This window comes from Cnephaeus nilssonii (genome assembly GCF_951640355.1).
Source record: "Cnephaeus nilssonii genome assembly, chromosome: 9".
Taxonomy (NCBI): Eukaryota; Metazoa; Chordata; class Mammalia; order Chiroptera; family Vespertilionidae; genus Cnephaeus; species Cnephaeus nilssonii.
The window spans coordinates 20,603,975-20,618,738 of NC_137080.1; the positions used below are offsets into that span (position 1 = coordinate 20,603,975).

The following is a 14,764-nucleotide window of genomic DNA, read 5'->3' on the forward strand; positions in this document are numbered from 1 at the left end:
TGATTTTGGAAAAAGAAATTTACTTTTTAAGTAAATGGAGAAAATAATAGTTCCAATACATGTAAGAGTTCTTAGTATAGGGCCTGACACATAGTAGGCACTCAATATTCTTATCTGTTAGAGCTGTCATTCTGCTAGGTCAGTGTACAAGTACTTCCTCCACCCCCAATTCCAGAGTTGTGCCATGAAGGCTGAGTTCAAGTCACGGACTGCTGCGTTCCACTCTGGAGTGGAGAAGCCTTGCTCTTCCCTTTCCTGTTACCTCCTATGTGCCCTCTGGAATAAGCTGAGGCTTAAGCTCTGTGGAAAACCAATGCCAGGGTGGATGAAGGGTTACTTCTTTTTCTACCCTGACATAGAGTCTCCTGAGGGAATGAAGAACAAAGCTTGAATGGGAAGGGAGTGGGGTAAAGGGAAAGTACATGGAGAAAACAATAAATCAGTAACTGAAAATATACAGCTACATTATGATTCTTGTAGTTATATCTTTTAGGCAGTAGAACCTCATGTCTTTAGAGATCAGTCTTCCTATTTACCCCAACCTGATCTATTCAAGAGCAAATATTGAGCACCCTGCAATGGCAGAGAGGACCTGAAGATTTTTACTTTACTCACTTTAGCCGTTCACTTTGCCAGTCAGAAGGAAAAAAGCAAATTTCTGATACTCTTATAAGAAAAGAAGTGAAAGATGTGGCACAACAAGACAAAAGCCCCGTGTGTGTGAGAGTGGTGTATATGTCAGCATTCTCTAGAGAAACAGAACCAATAGGATGTATATCTATATGGATATCTAGATATATTGGTATATCTCTATCTCTAATCCGTATACCTATATCTAGATTTATTTTTAAAATTTAGCTCACATAATTAGCTCCCTGGCAAGTCCAAAATCTGCAGGGCAGGCTGGCAGGCTGGAGACCCAGGGAAGAGTTGATGTTGCAGTCTCAAGTTCAATGGCAGGATTCCTTCTTCCTTGGACAATAGCTGTCCTGTTTTAACTTCAAATACAATATTTGGGTCCGAACTCCAGGTCCAGAATTCTGTTTCCTATATGTGTATACTTTTATTAATTTTACCATATAGAAGTCTTTTCATAAACTGCTCTTGAAAAGATGTTGTATTTAAAAGAATTTGAAAGTTAGTGATACTTACCATAGATACTACGACTCCTCACTCTGTGATTGATGACATCTCATTAGAGCACATTTCTTGATTTATGGAACTAGGGACTGAAAAATTGGACTGAGTTTAAATCATCTATATTTATTTAAAGAAAAATGGGACATGGAATTCAGTATCTCTGAAAAGCCCTAACCTTCAGCATGGTTTGCTTTCATATATAGTTATATTTAAAATGTGTATCTTGAATTCCCTCCATTTATGATAGATGAGCCAGAAGTGGCTGTTCTGTTTTTGAATGCTTTAACTCATAGCACACTGTGTCTTTTTGGGTGAACACAAATACAGTTTGGAAAGATTGGATTTAGGGTGTAGATTTGGAGGTATAATGAGAAAATGTTGACATTTCCAGAGCTATTTTAAGTAGTGTACATTATGTTATGACAGAAATGAGTCTCAGTATGGAAGCTATAGATGACAGTTAAAAAGTTTATATGAAAACTAATTTAGAGATATGAAAGATCTAGAAAAATACCTACCTAAATTTTGTTGCATACATTTAACATATAGTTATTGCTGAACAAATCACTTATCAAGATCATTTAAATTAATGGTATTCACCAAAAGGGTGTTTTAAAGCCCTCTTCACAATGTAAGAATGTACTTATTTCTTTTTTGAGTAATTGCTGCCCTCTAGTGAGATTTTAATTTTTTTCTCATAATAAAGTACCTCTACCAAAATCCTCTTCAAGGTGGAAATAATTGATCCTAATTTATAAAATATTCTAAGCATAACAATGTCTAATTCATTAATATAGTAAATATTTATTTTTATTAGGAAAAATCAAGGACTTGAAATAAAATAGCCCTATAATGACATAGGGAACAAACTTGTATAGTTGCATTTGTGAGTATAAACTTATATTTTTGTTAAATTCAAGTACAGTAAATTATTTTATTATGGAGACTTATATTTTAAGAGATAATGTATATTAAGTTTTAGTAGAGTCCCTTGCAAAGAGTATTAGTACTTTTAAAAAGAATCTAGAACTTTCCACACAATCTAATGTAAGCTCTCATAGGTATTAGGTTTCTTGCAATATATTATCAGTAATTCTTTTCCAAAATGTGCATGCAGTATTTCCTTTGTTAAAAAATTCTTGGTGAACTATAAAATAATACTTCCTTTCATGTCTTTAATATAATACAAATTATAATTAGGTAAAGACTTAATTCTCTTCTTCCATAGTTTTTGTTTAAAAATAGATTAGATTTCGAAGGTATTTTGTGCTTTAATACAAGCATCAAAATTAATTTATATTTCTGAATCTGATTACTTTGTTTCCTGTTTAGTTTTGTATGTTTGATCACTTAGTATGTTACTGAAAAATATATTATCTCTTGCCAGTGGTATTGATGCTCTTTTGGAATTAAAACCGTTCATAGAAGAAATCCTTCAAGGAAAACACTTGACTTTACCCTTTCAAGGGGTTGACACTTTTGGAAATCAGGTTGGATTTGTGAAACTGGCAGAAGGAGAGCACATGAACCCACTTTTGGAAATTGCAGGTAAAACAAACAGCAACAAACTCATATGAAACGTCATCTGTTGAAGAAGCAGTTTCCTCCCCCTCAATTCTGGTAATAGAGCTTTGACATCTTTTAACTTTGGGAGGCCAGTTTAACCTTACTTGATAAGTGAGCTTCTTCACCATTTTCTTGTGTGGGTAAGAAGATAACTAAAAGGCATGAAGAGTTATCTTGATTCTTTGACCTGAAGAATATGTTGATTCTGGAGCTGGATTCAAGTATTTGTTGAGTGTGTCCTAATCTTAAATCCGAAGGATCTCAGCATGACATTTGACATGTAGCCGGCATTTAATTAGTATTGAATGAATGAATAAGAACCACCAGTTGCCCATTCAGAGGCTTTTGGTGACTGCCAGACCTAATCCAGAGAGTCAGTAGATGACTCAATAGCATTTTCCTCTGTGCTACTTTTTTCTCTCCTGTGTAGATACCACTCTTTGAGCAGAAGGTCTATTGGTGATGGTACAAGGTCTCACATCCATTGGAGAACATGTTACTTTGTGCAGCACAATTGAAAATTGTTAGGGAAATAGAAGCAGAAAATTACACAACCTGGATGAGTGACTTTTGTGTTGATTCAGAGGTTGTAGGTTGTGTGTTAGTATACAAACTGTAAACCATTCTTATTTTCATATCATGTCAAGCCATTTTACATCATCTTATTTCAGGTTCAATAATCCTTGGCTCACAACACACTCTCACCATTGGTCTATGCTTAGTCCACTTTCATCTATCTATTTATCCATCTATCTTAGATTAATATCATAATCACCTGGGAATCCCCAACCCAAAATGAAAGCTATGTAGTAATCTATGATGTTGTCATTGATAGAAATCTAACCTTATTATTTTTTTCATTAATCCATCTCTTAGCTTTCTCTCATTTAAGCTCACCATTGTCCCGAAGTCGGTGTTTATTTCCTTGTATTCTTCCAAAGTATATGTATTTTTAGTTGACCTTAATCTTATAAAAAAGGTGTCATGTTGTATGTATCTTTTGAGACACACTTTTTTTTACTTGATATTATATTATCATTAAGCAGTTTTATAGTTATCCATTCAAAAGTGCATCTCTTTTTGGGTGAGGTGAGCATGAAGATCAGGTATCATTTTATTGTTGGTTAAGTTCTTCTTTTGTGGAGCAATATCTATCTATCTATCTATCTATCTATCTATCTATCTATCTATCTATCTATCATCTATCTACCATCTGTCTATCTATCTATCTATCTATCTATCTATCTATCTATCTATCTATCATCTGTTAGAGGCCCAATGCACAAAATTCATGCAAGAGTAGGCCTTTGCAGCCCCGACACCTGCTGGCTGCCTCGATCCCTCGTAGCCGCCGCAGCTGCAGCCCCGGCTTCCTCCGGAAGGTCGTTCAGCTGTTAGGCTGTTCGGTCGATTTGCATATTATGCTTTTATTATTATAGATATACAAACAAACATGCAAACAATTAAATAATATTTATTAGTCAATTAGTACTTAACATCATTAGTTGGCCAAGGAGAAAGCAACTCCAACAGTTCTCCTCCCCCTTCCCCTCTTTTACTGGGCTGACACTGGTTAGCCAAATTATAGAGGCTTCAGATGCACAATTCTACTGTGTGCTCATCACCCTGACTCTAACAGTTTTGATGGTAAAGCATTTGGACACCCATGCCCACAGTTAACAAACTCAGTCTGTTCTTCCTGACTGCTCTGGAGAAAATGCTAGATGTAGGTCTTTTCTTTTGTAATTTAAATATCTCTGAACTCAAGAAACATTTTAAATTAGTCATTCATTTATTGACCTTTTAAATAATTAAATGGGTGCTTGCAACATTGAGAATGCCATCCATTCTTAACAAATACTCTCACAAAGGCAGTTTCCATTATTGATAAAAGATCCATTGTGTGCTAAGGAATGTGAAATCTCTTCGGCTTAGTATGACTATGAACCCAACAGTTTTGGTTTGTCATTTTAGGACAAGCCACTGCCCCTGTAATTCCTTTTTTTGATGCCAGAAACTGCTGCTTAAAAATTATATATATACTTTTCCATAAATTTAAACAAAATATTACCCCAAATTGGGAAATAGAGGGAGGACAACACTTACTATAATCACTGTTTGTTATATTTGTTTTTAATCTTCTATGAATATATTGTACTGTTGCTTTTGATTATTGCTTTGTACTGTTGCTTTTATGGACTTTTATAAAAAATAAAAGTATTTGAGTATGTATATGTAAATTTTTCATTGAAGTCTATTTAGAGCCTCCATTTGTACAGTATTCAGGTAGTCAGAATGTTCAATACACAGACTTTTTGTTAGTATTTTACTTCATTAGGTTTATTTTTCAAAGACTACCTCAGGTTTAGTATTGCTGTAGTTCAACAGTATCAGTAAAATGTCATTTTGTTTTTTGTGTCATACTTTATAAACTATTCGAATGATATAGTCCAAATTTTGACTATACAGTACAAAACTTTGTAATAAACTATGTATATGTATATGCCTACATAGGAATATTAATCACTTACTATGTTACTGAAATATTTATGCTCTTTTGGAATTAAAATTATATTTAATTTTCCAGAATCTTATTTGTTCAAAATAATGGTGGCAGAGCTAGTTTGACTTAATGAAAAAGCAAGATAATTTCTAAAGAAAACAAATTAAATTATTGATAAATAACTTAAGTTTAAATACATATTAAGAAGTAAAACTAACTTGAATAGTTGAAAATTGTAATTCATGAGTAGTCTCATTTGTCTGATTTTTGTAGAGTTTTAAAATTTACAAGTTAGAAGAAACTAATTCTTAAAATATGACCTAGTTGTTTTGAAAATAGGACTGAATTTCAGACACTAGTATTTGAACTCATTACTGAAAATTTTCAGGATAATGTATAACTTAGAAAATTTAATGTATGAAATTGAAGAAAATTATCACACATTTTGAACTAATAGAATCTGAATTGATGAACTTTTACATCAATACTTAAATTATGCATCCAGATATGCTGCTAATAACTAATTTTTGGTAGATGCTGGTGGGAGGAGACCATGCTCATCTTTGATCCTGTTTTTCCATGGAAGGGGGGCAGGGGCTGGGTGAAGGTGGGCAAAGTGGGGGGTGGGGGAATGGAGATATCTGTAATAGTGTCAACGATAAAAATAAAGTTAAAAGCAACAAAACATCATCTCTTTTTCTAGCATTACACAGTAGCTCATAGAGTTAAGGAGATATTGAAAATTATGCATTTATATGGCATTTCTCCACATTTTACAATGATGAAGTTGCTCTGAAAAGCTTTTTGCATAGACATGAATATGTGATTTCATTCATTGTTTTTAGTGAACCGTAATTTTGTTAAGAAGTATATTACATTGAGAAATTGCTAAAAATTTACCCTACTGTAATTATAGTAGTCATTGCAATTTTTTTTTAAATGAGAAAAGTATGCTTGGTTTAGCATGATAAAAGATTCCAAGTGCACTTATCTCCTAAAAGGAAAAATGAAAGGTTTTAGGATATTCATTTGAACATTATACTTTCTCTTATTTTGACTGTCATTTTCCTCCAAGTGATGAAGAGAATATGCCCTGTGTTTCTGTCCTTTGTGAAGAATCTGTTCGGTTACTGGTATCTTTGGGCATTTCTAGGCTGCTCTATCAATTAAATTATATTTAAAAATATTTGAGTGTAGTTTATTAGCTTAATATTTATAAATCTTATGGTAAATGGTGCATTTGAAAACATTCGGAACTTATAATACCACTTATTTAAATGTAACGTATTTCTTTCTTTTCATCTTTAATTTGTTACTTTTTAATTTTTTTAAACTTTTTTATTTTCCAGAAGTTTTAAAATTTAGTCCAATTTATCTGTTTTAACTTTTGTTGCCTGTGGTTTTGGTGTCATATATAAAAAATTGTTGTTAAATCTAGTATAATGAAGTTTTCTTCTATGAGTTTTATAGTTTAGCTCTCATGTTTAATTTAGTCTTTGATAAATTTTGAGTTAATTTTTGTATATGGTATAAGGAAAGGGTCTAACTTCATTATTTTGCATGTGAATATCCAGTTTTCCCAACACTATTTTTTTTAAAGATTAACTTTCCCCATTTGATAGTCTGGCACCCCTTTATTCCATTGGCCTATATGTTTGTCTTCATGCCAGTACCATACCATTATGATTATTTAGCTTTGTAGTAAATTTTGAAATCAGGAAATGTTAGATCTTCAACTTTTTCTTCTTTATAAAGAATTTTTGGCTATTCATGGTCCCTTGAGATTCCAAATGAGTTTTAGGATGATTTTTCTATTTCTGTTAAACACCATTGGAATTTTGATAGAGATTTGCATTAAATCTATAGATCGCTTTGGGTAGTAATGTTGACATCTTAATAATATTATGTCTTCTGGTCCACGAGCGTGAGGTGCCTTTCCATTTATTTGTGTATTTTCTTTTTTATTTCTTTCAGTACCATTTTGTAGTTTTTAGTGTATAAATATTTTGCCTCCTTGTTAAAGTTCTAAGTATTTTATTATTTTTTAAATGGAATTGTTTTCTTAATTTTTTGTGGATTATATCATTGATCTTTTATAAGACTCATGTCAAGTTTTACTTCTAAAATAAAGGCTTGTTTTGGTTCTTCAAAATAGAAATGATCATCTTCTCCTCTAATCCCCCCATACGCTATAGATGGATATCTCCTGTAGAAACTGTAACACCACATGGCATTTGGTTACTTAGAAATCTACCTTTCTCAATTAGAGTGAAAACTCTTTAAGAGAATCTTCCATTTTTGTGTCCCTAGAGCCTACTATAAAATAGAGGTTCAATTAATATATACTTTAACAGATATATAAGCCAATGAAAATTTTAGATATAAACATAAAAATCTAATTGAAGGAACACTTAACCTTGGATAGTCTCTCTTCCCTCAATGACATTCATGTATACATCTTTGCATCAGAATCAAACCCAGTCCTGGTGTCTAGAATCCCTTCCAAATGTTGTACCAGAGCTCTCTGACAGTTCACTGGGATTAGTCGGTTGTTAGGATAAGAAGGGGCTAGAGAAAAGGGACCTCCTCACTTTTGCTCTCAAGGTTAAATGACCTGTCCAAGAACAAAGTTGAATAATAGGAGAACTGGGCCAATGTTATTGGAATGCTCAATCTGTTGTTTTTTGTTTTTGTCAATTGCAATGGAATGAATATGATTCCTCTGGCATCAAGGTATAATTTTTAAGACTTGCTTGTAATGTTTTAAAGTTCTATTTGACATTTTTACACAGTAATCAATTGGACATACCTATTTAAAATGGTGAATATAAAATATTTAAATTGAAGTTGGTTTCAACTTTATGTCAGCCTTTATGTTGAAGCATATAGTTCAAATGAGTCACTAAAACCATCTAAAATGAAACAGTTTAAGCAGCATATGGAAATAGGAACCCTTTAAATAGTAATAAAATAGTAATAAAAGAACAGTTGTATGGTTTTTATTTCTTTAAAATTTTAGATGGCTAAAAAATGATTCTAAAATTTTATTGAGATTTTAAATATCATATGTGACATAATTTTACTATATCTTACAATGATATTAGAAAGTATGGAAAGAACTTACCATCTTTATTGTATGGTGTATTGTTTAATCACAAATCAGTCTTTTTTAAAACTAAAATCTAACATATTACTTCTGTTGCATCCACATGTTGCCTGTGGTTTTGGTGTCATATATAAAAAATTGTTGTTAAATCCAGTATAATGACACACAGTATATATAGTTAAGAGTATATTAGGACCATCCTGGCCAGTGTGGCTCAGTTGGTTGGAGCAGCATCCCGTGCGTGGGAAGGTCATGGGTTCCAGCCCTGGTCGGGGTGTGTGTGGGAAGCAACCAATGGATGTATTTCTCTCTCTCTCTCTCTCTCTCTCTCTCTCTCTCTCTCTCTCTCTCTCTCTCCCCCCCTCTCCCCCTCTCCCTCTCCCCCCCTCTCCCCCTCTCCCTCTCCCACCCCCTCTCCCTCTCCCTCTCCCTCTCCCTCTCCCTCCCCCTCCCCCTCTCCCTCCCCCTCCCCTTCCCCCTCTCCCTCTCCCTCTCCCTCTCCCTCTCCCTCTCCCTCTCCCTCTCCCTCTTTCCCTTCCTTTCTCTCTAAAAAAATTAAAAAATAAAGAAAAAAAGAATTAGGGCCACCTGATTTACATTGGCATTTTAGACTATTCTTATTAATAAATCTCTTCGTATAACTCAATAAAAATAAAACTCTTTGTGATTATTCTCAAGTTATTCATCATGCTATCATATAAACACCCTCAAAATTTTTATAAAGGGGAGATAATTACAAAAGGGAAAAAAAGGAGAAAGAAATATTTGCTTTGCAAGAAAGTGTATATAATTAAAAATACATTATTGTATTAAAATTGATATCTTATGGTTTACTTTGAGACAAATCTAACAATGTATTTGCATGCTAGGTATAAATTTATAGTTGTTACATATTTAAAAGAGTTTACCTGAATAAATTTCCTATCTATCTATCTATCTATCTATCTATCTATCTATCTATCTTAAAAAACAGATAAAACTTCCCAGTATCTGGCATGCTCAATAAATATTTGTTGAATAGATGGAAAAAAAAAACCACAAACCACACACACAAAAAAAACCACTTAGATAAAACGAAACTGTTTGTTAGGATAACAAGAGTATTGTTTCTTTATAAATTATTCATTGAAGTGTTCATTTATATAGGGAAGTCTATTACTATTAAAATATATTTTAAGAAATTGTTCTTCAGACAATTTTTATCTTTAGCTATCAGGTAAATTGTATTATTTAAGAAGTATTCTTAGCTGACTTGTGAAGGATATCTGATGTGTTTGCACTGTGATTTTCTATTTAGTGCTTGAAGGAATTTCTGTGGTACTAGAAGGAATTGAACAATCTCTTAAATTATTCATAAGCTTCTCTTCCAGAATATGTTAACATAGATGAAGAATGACATGTGGTTTTTCACATTAGCAAAAACTCTTCTTATCTCAAGAATAGTATTTCTATAACTATTACCCAGTACTCTGGCTAAGGAATAGATTATACTGTTATTAGGAATATAAAATCGATACTAAGATGTACTTTTCCAAAAGCAGGCGTTCTTTTCTCTTTCCCTATTCCTATGTACCTAGAGCATATGCTGTACTGAAAAAAAATATTAATAAAAATTAAATGTGCTTTGTGACAATATTATTTAAAACAGTATTGTGAATAGTTAACCATCATCTGTGATTTCGGTCAATAATGATAACTCTTGAGTCAACATTTGACCAGTAAATTGAAAAATGCTGTTTCTTTAGAATCAAATGATATGTAAACCTAATGTAGATAGTAATAAATGATACAGATGCCTACTACTTTACTTTCTATTAAAAAACTACTTTCATTATATCTCTTGTATGTTTTTGTTGTTAATCCTCACCGGAGTATATTTTTTCCACTGATTTTTTTAGAGAGAGTGGAAGAGAGGGCAGGATGAGGGAGAAAGAGAGAGAGAAACATCGATGTGATACACATCAATTGGTTGCCTCCCAAATGTGCCCCAGCTGGGGCCAGGGATCAAACCTGCAACCCAGGTACATGACCTTGACCAGGAATCTAACATTCGACTCTTTGGTGTATGAGGCCAATCCTCTAATCACGGAGCAACATCAGCCAGAGCTCTTGCATGTTTTGACAGTTCTGAATATTGTTAAGTCCTCCTCTTCGTTGGGCTGAAATCTGTCCCATGAGACTACAAGCTCCCTGAAAGCAGGGATGTGCTTGCTGACTTTAACAGATAATGTGCCTGGCATATATAGGAAGTGCTCAGAACATAACTGAATAAATGAATTTTTGCTTTTATATCTTCATGCTATTTCTGTTTTCTGGGTTGCTATGAACATATTGGTAAATTTCTATCAGAAGCTCATCTATGTGATAATTCCTCAAATACTTGAGGCTTGGAAAATGTGCCCTAATTCCTTCACTCAGATGTTAGGAACTTAATAAGTTGGTTTACTATGGTATATGTTAAGCCATCAGACATTGCCAATGTTTGACTTTTTGACTTATAAAAATGACAGTTTTGTATGAATCAGCCTAATATTTTGACTCCAGGTCTATTTAAAACAGTTGAGAATATGCAAAAATAATTGAGGAAAGGTATACCTGCTTGTAATTTATATGAGCTAAAAGTTGATAAGTACTTGTTCTGAATACTAGTACACTCTTATTGTTTTAAAACACATGTATGCCTGGACTGTTGCCTTTTTTGGCTGTTCAATATCTAAACTCTTTCCCAGCATCTCTATGTCAGCTACATTTTTTTCACAGATTCCTTTGGTGCCAGGAACATGATCTTGCTTTGGCTCAGACTTTGAATCAGAAACTAGTAACTTGACCAAAAAAGAACCGTGCAGAATCCATTCTCGAGATGGGCTGTGTCATCAGCGGTAGCTACCATCAGTCTAAGGCCCATGGCAGCATTTCTAGCCCTTTGCTGTGCCTGGTTTCAGTGGTGCCAGCTGGAAGACCTGGTGGTGTTGCCGGACCTGTTCTCCTTTGTACTTTGGGCATCTTGGTGTCATAGCCTTCCAGCCTGTTACTCTAGTCCTCCATTTCCCATGAGGTCTGTTGCTGCTTAACTCAGGCAAAACTGTCTACAACTGAGAACCAGTGTTTTCTTGGCATTTTAACGGTCTCTTGCTTAACCTTCTTTATTGTCATAGAAGAGAGAAGAAAAATCATTTGGTAGCATAGTTTGCTCACATGTATGTGCGGGTATCTATGCTGGTATCTATGCTTTATAGATCTCTGGAGTTTTCACTCTGTGTAAGTCTCACTTCTCCAGTTCTCTGCCCTGTGAGCCTATTCTCAGCTCTTTTTCCTGAACCAATGAGGTGACTGGGCTCTATTCTCTTCCTTGCACGAAGACCTAGACCAGTGGTCGGCAAACTCATTAGTCAACAGAGTCAAATATCAACAGTACAACGATTGGAATTTCTTTTGAGAGCCGAAAACCGACTTCTGCGCATGGGCCACGAAGTTTCAATCGCACTGTACGTGCACGCCTGCACGTGGTATTTTGTGGAAGAGCCACACTCAAGGGGCCAAAGAGCCGCATGTGGCTCGTGAGCCGCAGTTTGCCGACCACTGACCTAGACACTCAAGGATGTAAGCTGGGCAGTCGGGCTCATCTTGTTTGCTTCTCATCTCTCAAGGACCACTGGCCTTCATTTCTTGAAGGGTATAGTGTCTTGTAAACCTTTGCTTCGTATACTTTGTCCTTTTATTGGTTCAGATGGGAGAGCAAATCTAATTCCTGTTATTCCATCTTGGTCAGAAGCAGAAGTTTTAGATGAAGGGCACAGATCAGCTAGTCCTTTTTTATATCTATGGACGCTACTGGTATAATCAGTGAGTCAGCATCTTATCAGTCAAACAGTTATTTTATTAAATGTTTCTCTTTCAAATTGTTGCTTTTGTGTGCTTTATCCAATGTTTGAAATCATTGCAGATTTAACTGTCATAAATATGTTTATCATGTACATTGTTTTTCTCTCTTTTTTAAAAAAATATATCATAGCCCTGGCTGGTTTGGCTCAGTGGATAAAGCGTCGGCCTATGGACTGAAGGGTCTGGGTTTAATTTTGGTCAAGGGCATATGCCTGGGTTGCAGGCTCAATCCCCAGTAGGAGGCGTGCAGGAGGCAGCCAATCAATTATTCTCATCATTGATGTTTCTCTCTCCCCCTCTCTCTTCCTTTCTGAAATCAATAAAAATATATTTTAAAAAATCATAGATATATACAATAATCTTTATTATAAAATATTTTGTTATTTTTTGACTTGCTATTTTTATAAAGAAAGCCATGTGTTGAAGTAACATTTTTGTTTCTTTTTATTTACTTCAGAGGCTGCAAAAAGGACGTTTCAAGAAAAAGGCATCTTGGCAGGAGAAAGCAGAAGTTTTAAGCCTCATTTGACCTTCATGAAATTGTCCAAAGTACCATGGCTCCGGAAGATGGTGAGTGGACATTTTTATTGCAAATCTTGTTTTACTGGTTACACCAGCATTAAGCATGACCAGCATTAAGCATGGTCCACAGCATGAATGACATCCTACTTACTATTGACATCCTACTTACTATTATTGCTCCTGGGTCTACTTCCCAGGGATGCTAAGTTGGCTCATGAGCCTCTATAGAGGCTGTTCTACGTGTTCCCTCCTTTGACAGTGTGGCTGTTGGCTGTATACTGTGACCAACACTCATTGCTTCTTCGTCTGTTGCCACACCTGCTTCACTCCTCAAAAGGCCTTGAGGTAGTGCCAAGGTTTTATTTTCTGTTTTCTCTGCTAATGGTTGTTTTCAGCCTGCTGCTATCAAAGCTCCCTCCACTGACATGCATACACTGGTGCTGCTCTCTGCAACTGGGTTTTTCAAGGTGGGACAAGCTTTTTAACCCTCCACAGAGCTCTTTCAAGGTTTCCAGAAGCCCACCTTGCTCTTCCAATAGTTGTCTCCATTGAGGGTTTGGAACAAGTGCTCCTGGGACGGGGCTAGAGGGTAACTGTGGGAAACCTTGTACTTAAAAGTACTTCTCCCTGAAGATGGTCAACAGTGACACAAGCCAAGGGACATGTGTCTTGACTTCCCCTGACTCCAGGTGACTTTCTGCCTTCCCAGGCCACTCCCTCTCCTTCAGAGGTCGGGATAATTGTTGACTTTCTTCTGGAACCATGAGCATTTCTCCCGGAATCTGAAGGGCACCCTTCATTGTTTTTCCCATTGCAGCCTAGGGAGTTGCTCGTGCACGTAAAGACATCTGCTGACCTGCTCTGATATACCCGAGTTGTGGAGGTGGCCATGCAGATTAGTATTCATTCCTGCTTTCCATGGCTCTTGGCTGCAGTTAAGACTGATTTGCAGCTCTATAAATGAAGGGCATGTTTATTAGTAAGTAGATCTTTTTTCTAAATTGGGCACATTTTGCATTTATTGTCTCTGTGCTCAGAAAATCTTTTTGGTCCTTTAAAACGTGTTTAAGTGATTGACCATCCTGTGGTTATGAGTTTTCTATAAACTATTGTAAAATTATTCTCAAAAAGAAATCTTGCACGTGTGTTATTTTTTTGTTTTTGTTTTTGTTTTGCTAACTATGCCCCACATTTAATATTAACTATACTAGAGGCCCAGTGCATGATTGAATCATGCACGTGTAGGGTCCCCTACACGCTTTCGCTTTCGATCGTGGGGGAGCTGGGTGCCTGTCCGCTGGTGCACCAGGCCTTTCAGAAGCCTCCGGCGTGGCAGAGGCTTCTGAAAGGCCTGGTGCTGGAGTAGACAGGCACCCAGCTCCCCCGCTTTTGATGGTCCACGGCGGGACGTGAGCTCGCTGCCCCAGAGGCCCCTTCTGTGCCGCAGCACAGCCATGGTGCAGACGCTGAGCTTGTGCCCCCGATGGCGATGCGAGCTCAGCGTCCCGCCGGCCCAATCGGCCCCCCCCCCGGCCCCCCCGAGTCCCGCCCCCCCTGCGCCTCCTGGCCAATCGTGGGTATAGCGAAGGTATGGTCAATTTGCATATTTGTCTATTATTAGGTAGGATTAGGTGCCATTCTATATGATTTTGGTAAAAATAATTGTGTAAATAATAGATTTTGAAATTTGGAATGATAACAACTGACACAACTTGTAGACTGACAGTTTACTTTTTTACTTGTTATCTTTCCTTTTTTGCTTTCAAATGGATTACTCTCTTCCCAGTGGTTTCAAACTTAATCACAGAATGACAAATCAGTGATGAAGGTAATAATACACATTTCAAAGTGTTTCTGTCTTTACAATATTAACTTTGAAATGATAGCACCCAAGCACATTTATCAGAGGAATATTTAGGCTCCTCTAGAATCTCAGTTTCAGTATTTAAGACTGAAGTGAAATGATTCTTTGGCAGTTAATTTCACGGGACCTGCTCCTTTCCTTTACAGGAAGGGATGTGGGACTTAGGAAGGTTAAGTGGCAG

The 14,764-nt window shown here is 35.8% G+C and overlaps 1 protein-coding gene across 5 annotated transcripts in view; it reads left to right on the top strand.

Annotated features, from left to right (window-relative positions):
- The window catches only part of AKAP7 (A-kinase anchoring protein 7), an 81,817-nt gene that overhangs the window by 21,399 nt on the left and 45,654 nt on the right, over positions 1–14,764 (top strand). For all 5 annotated transcript variants that reach the window (XM_079780898.1, XM_079780899.1, XM_079780900.1 and 2 more), the window contains exons 6-7: positions 2,528–2,688; positions 12,655–12,767. In XM_079780898.1, the coding sequence (XP_079637024.1) occupies positions 2,528–2,688; positions 12,655–12,767 (274 nt within the window). The remainder of the gene's footprint in view (positions 1–2,527; positions 2,689–12,654; positions 12,768–14,764) is intronic.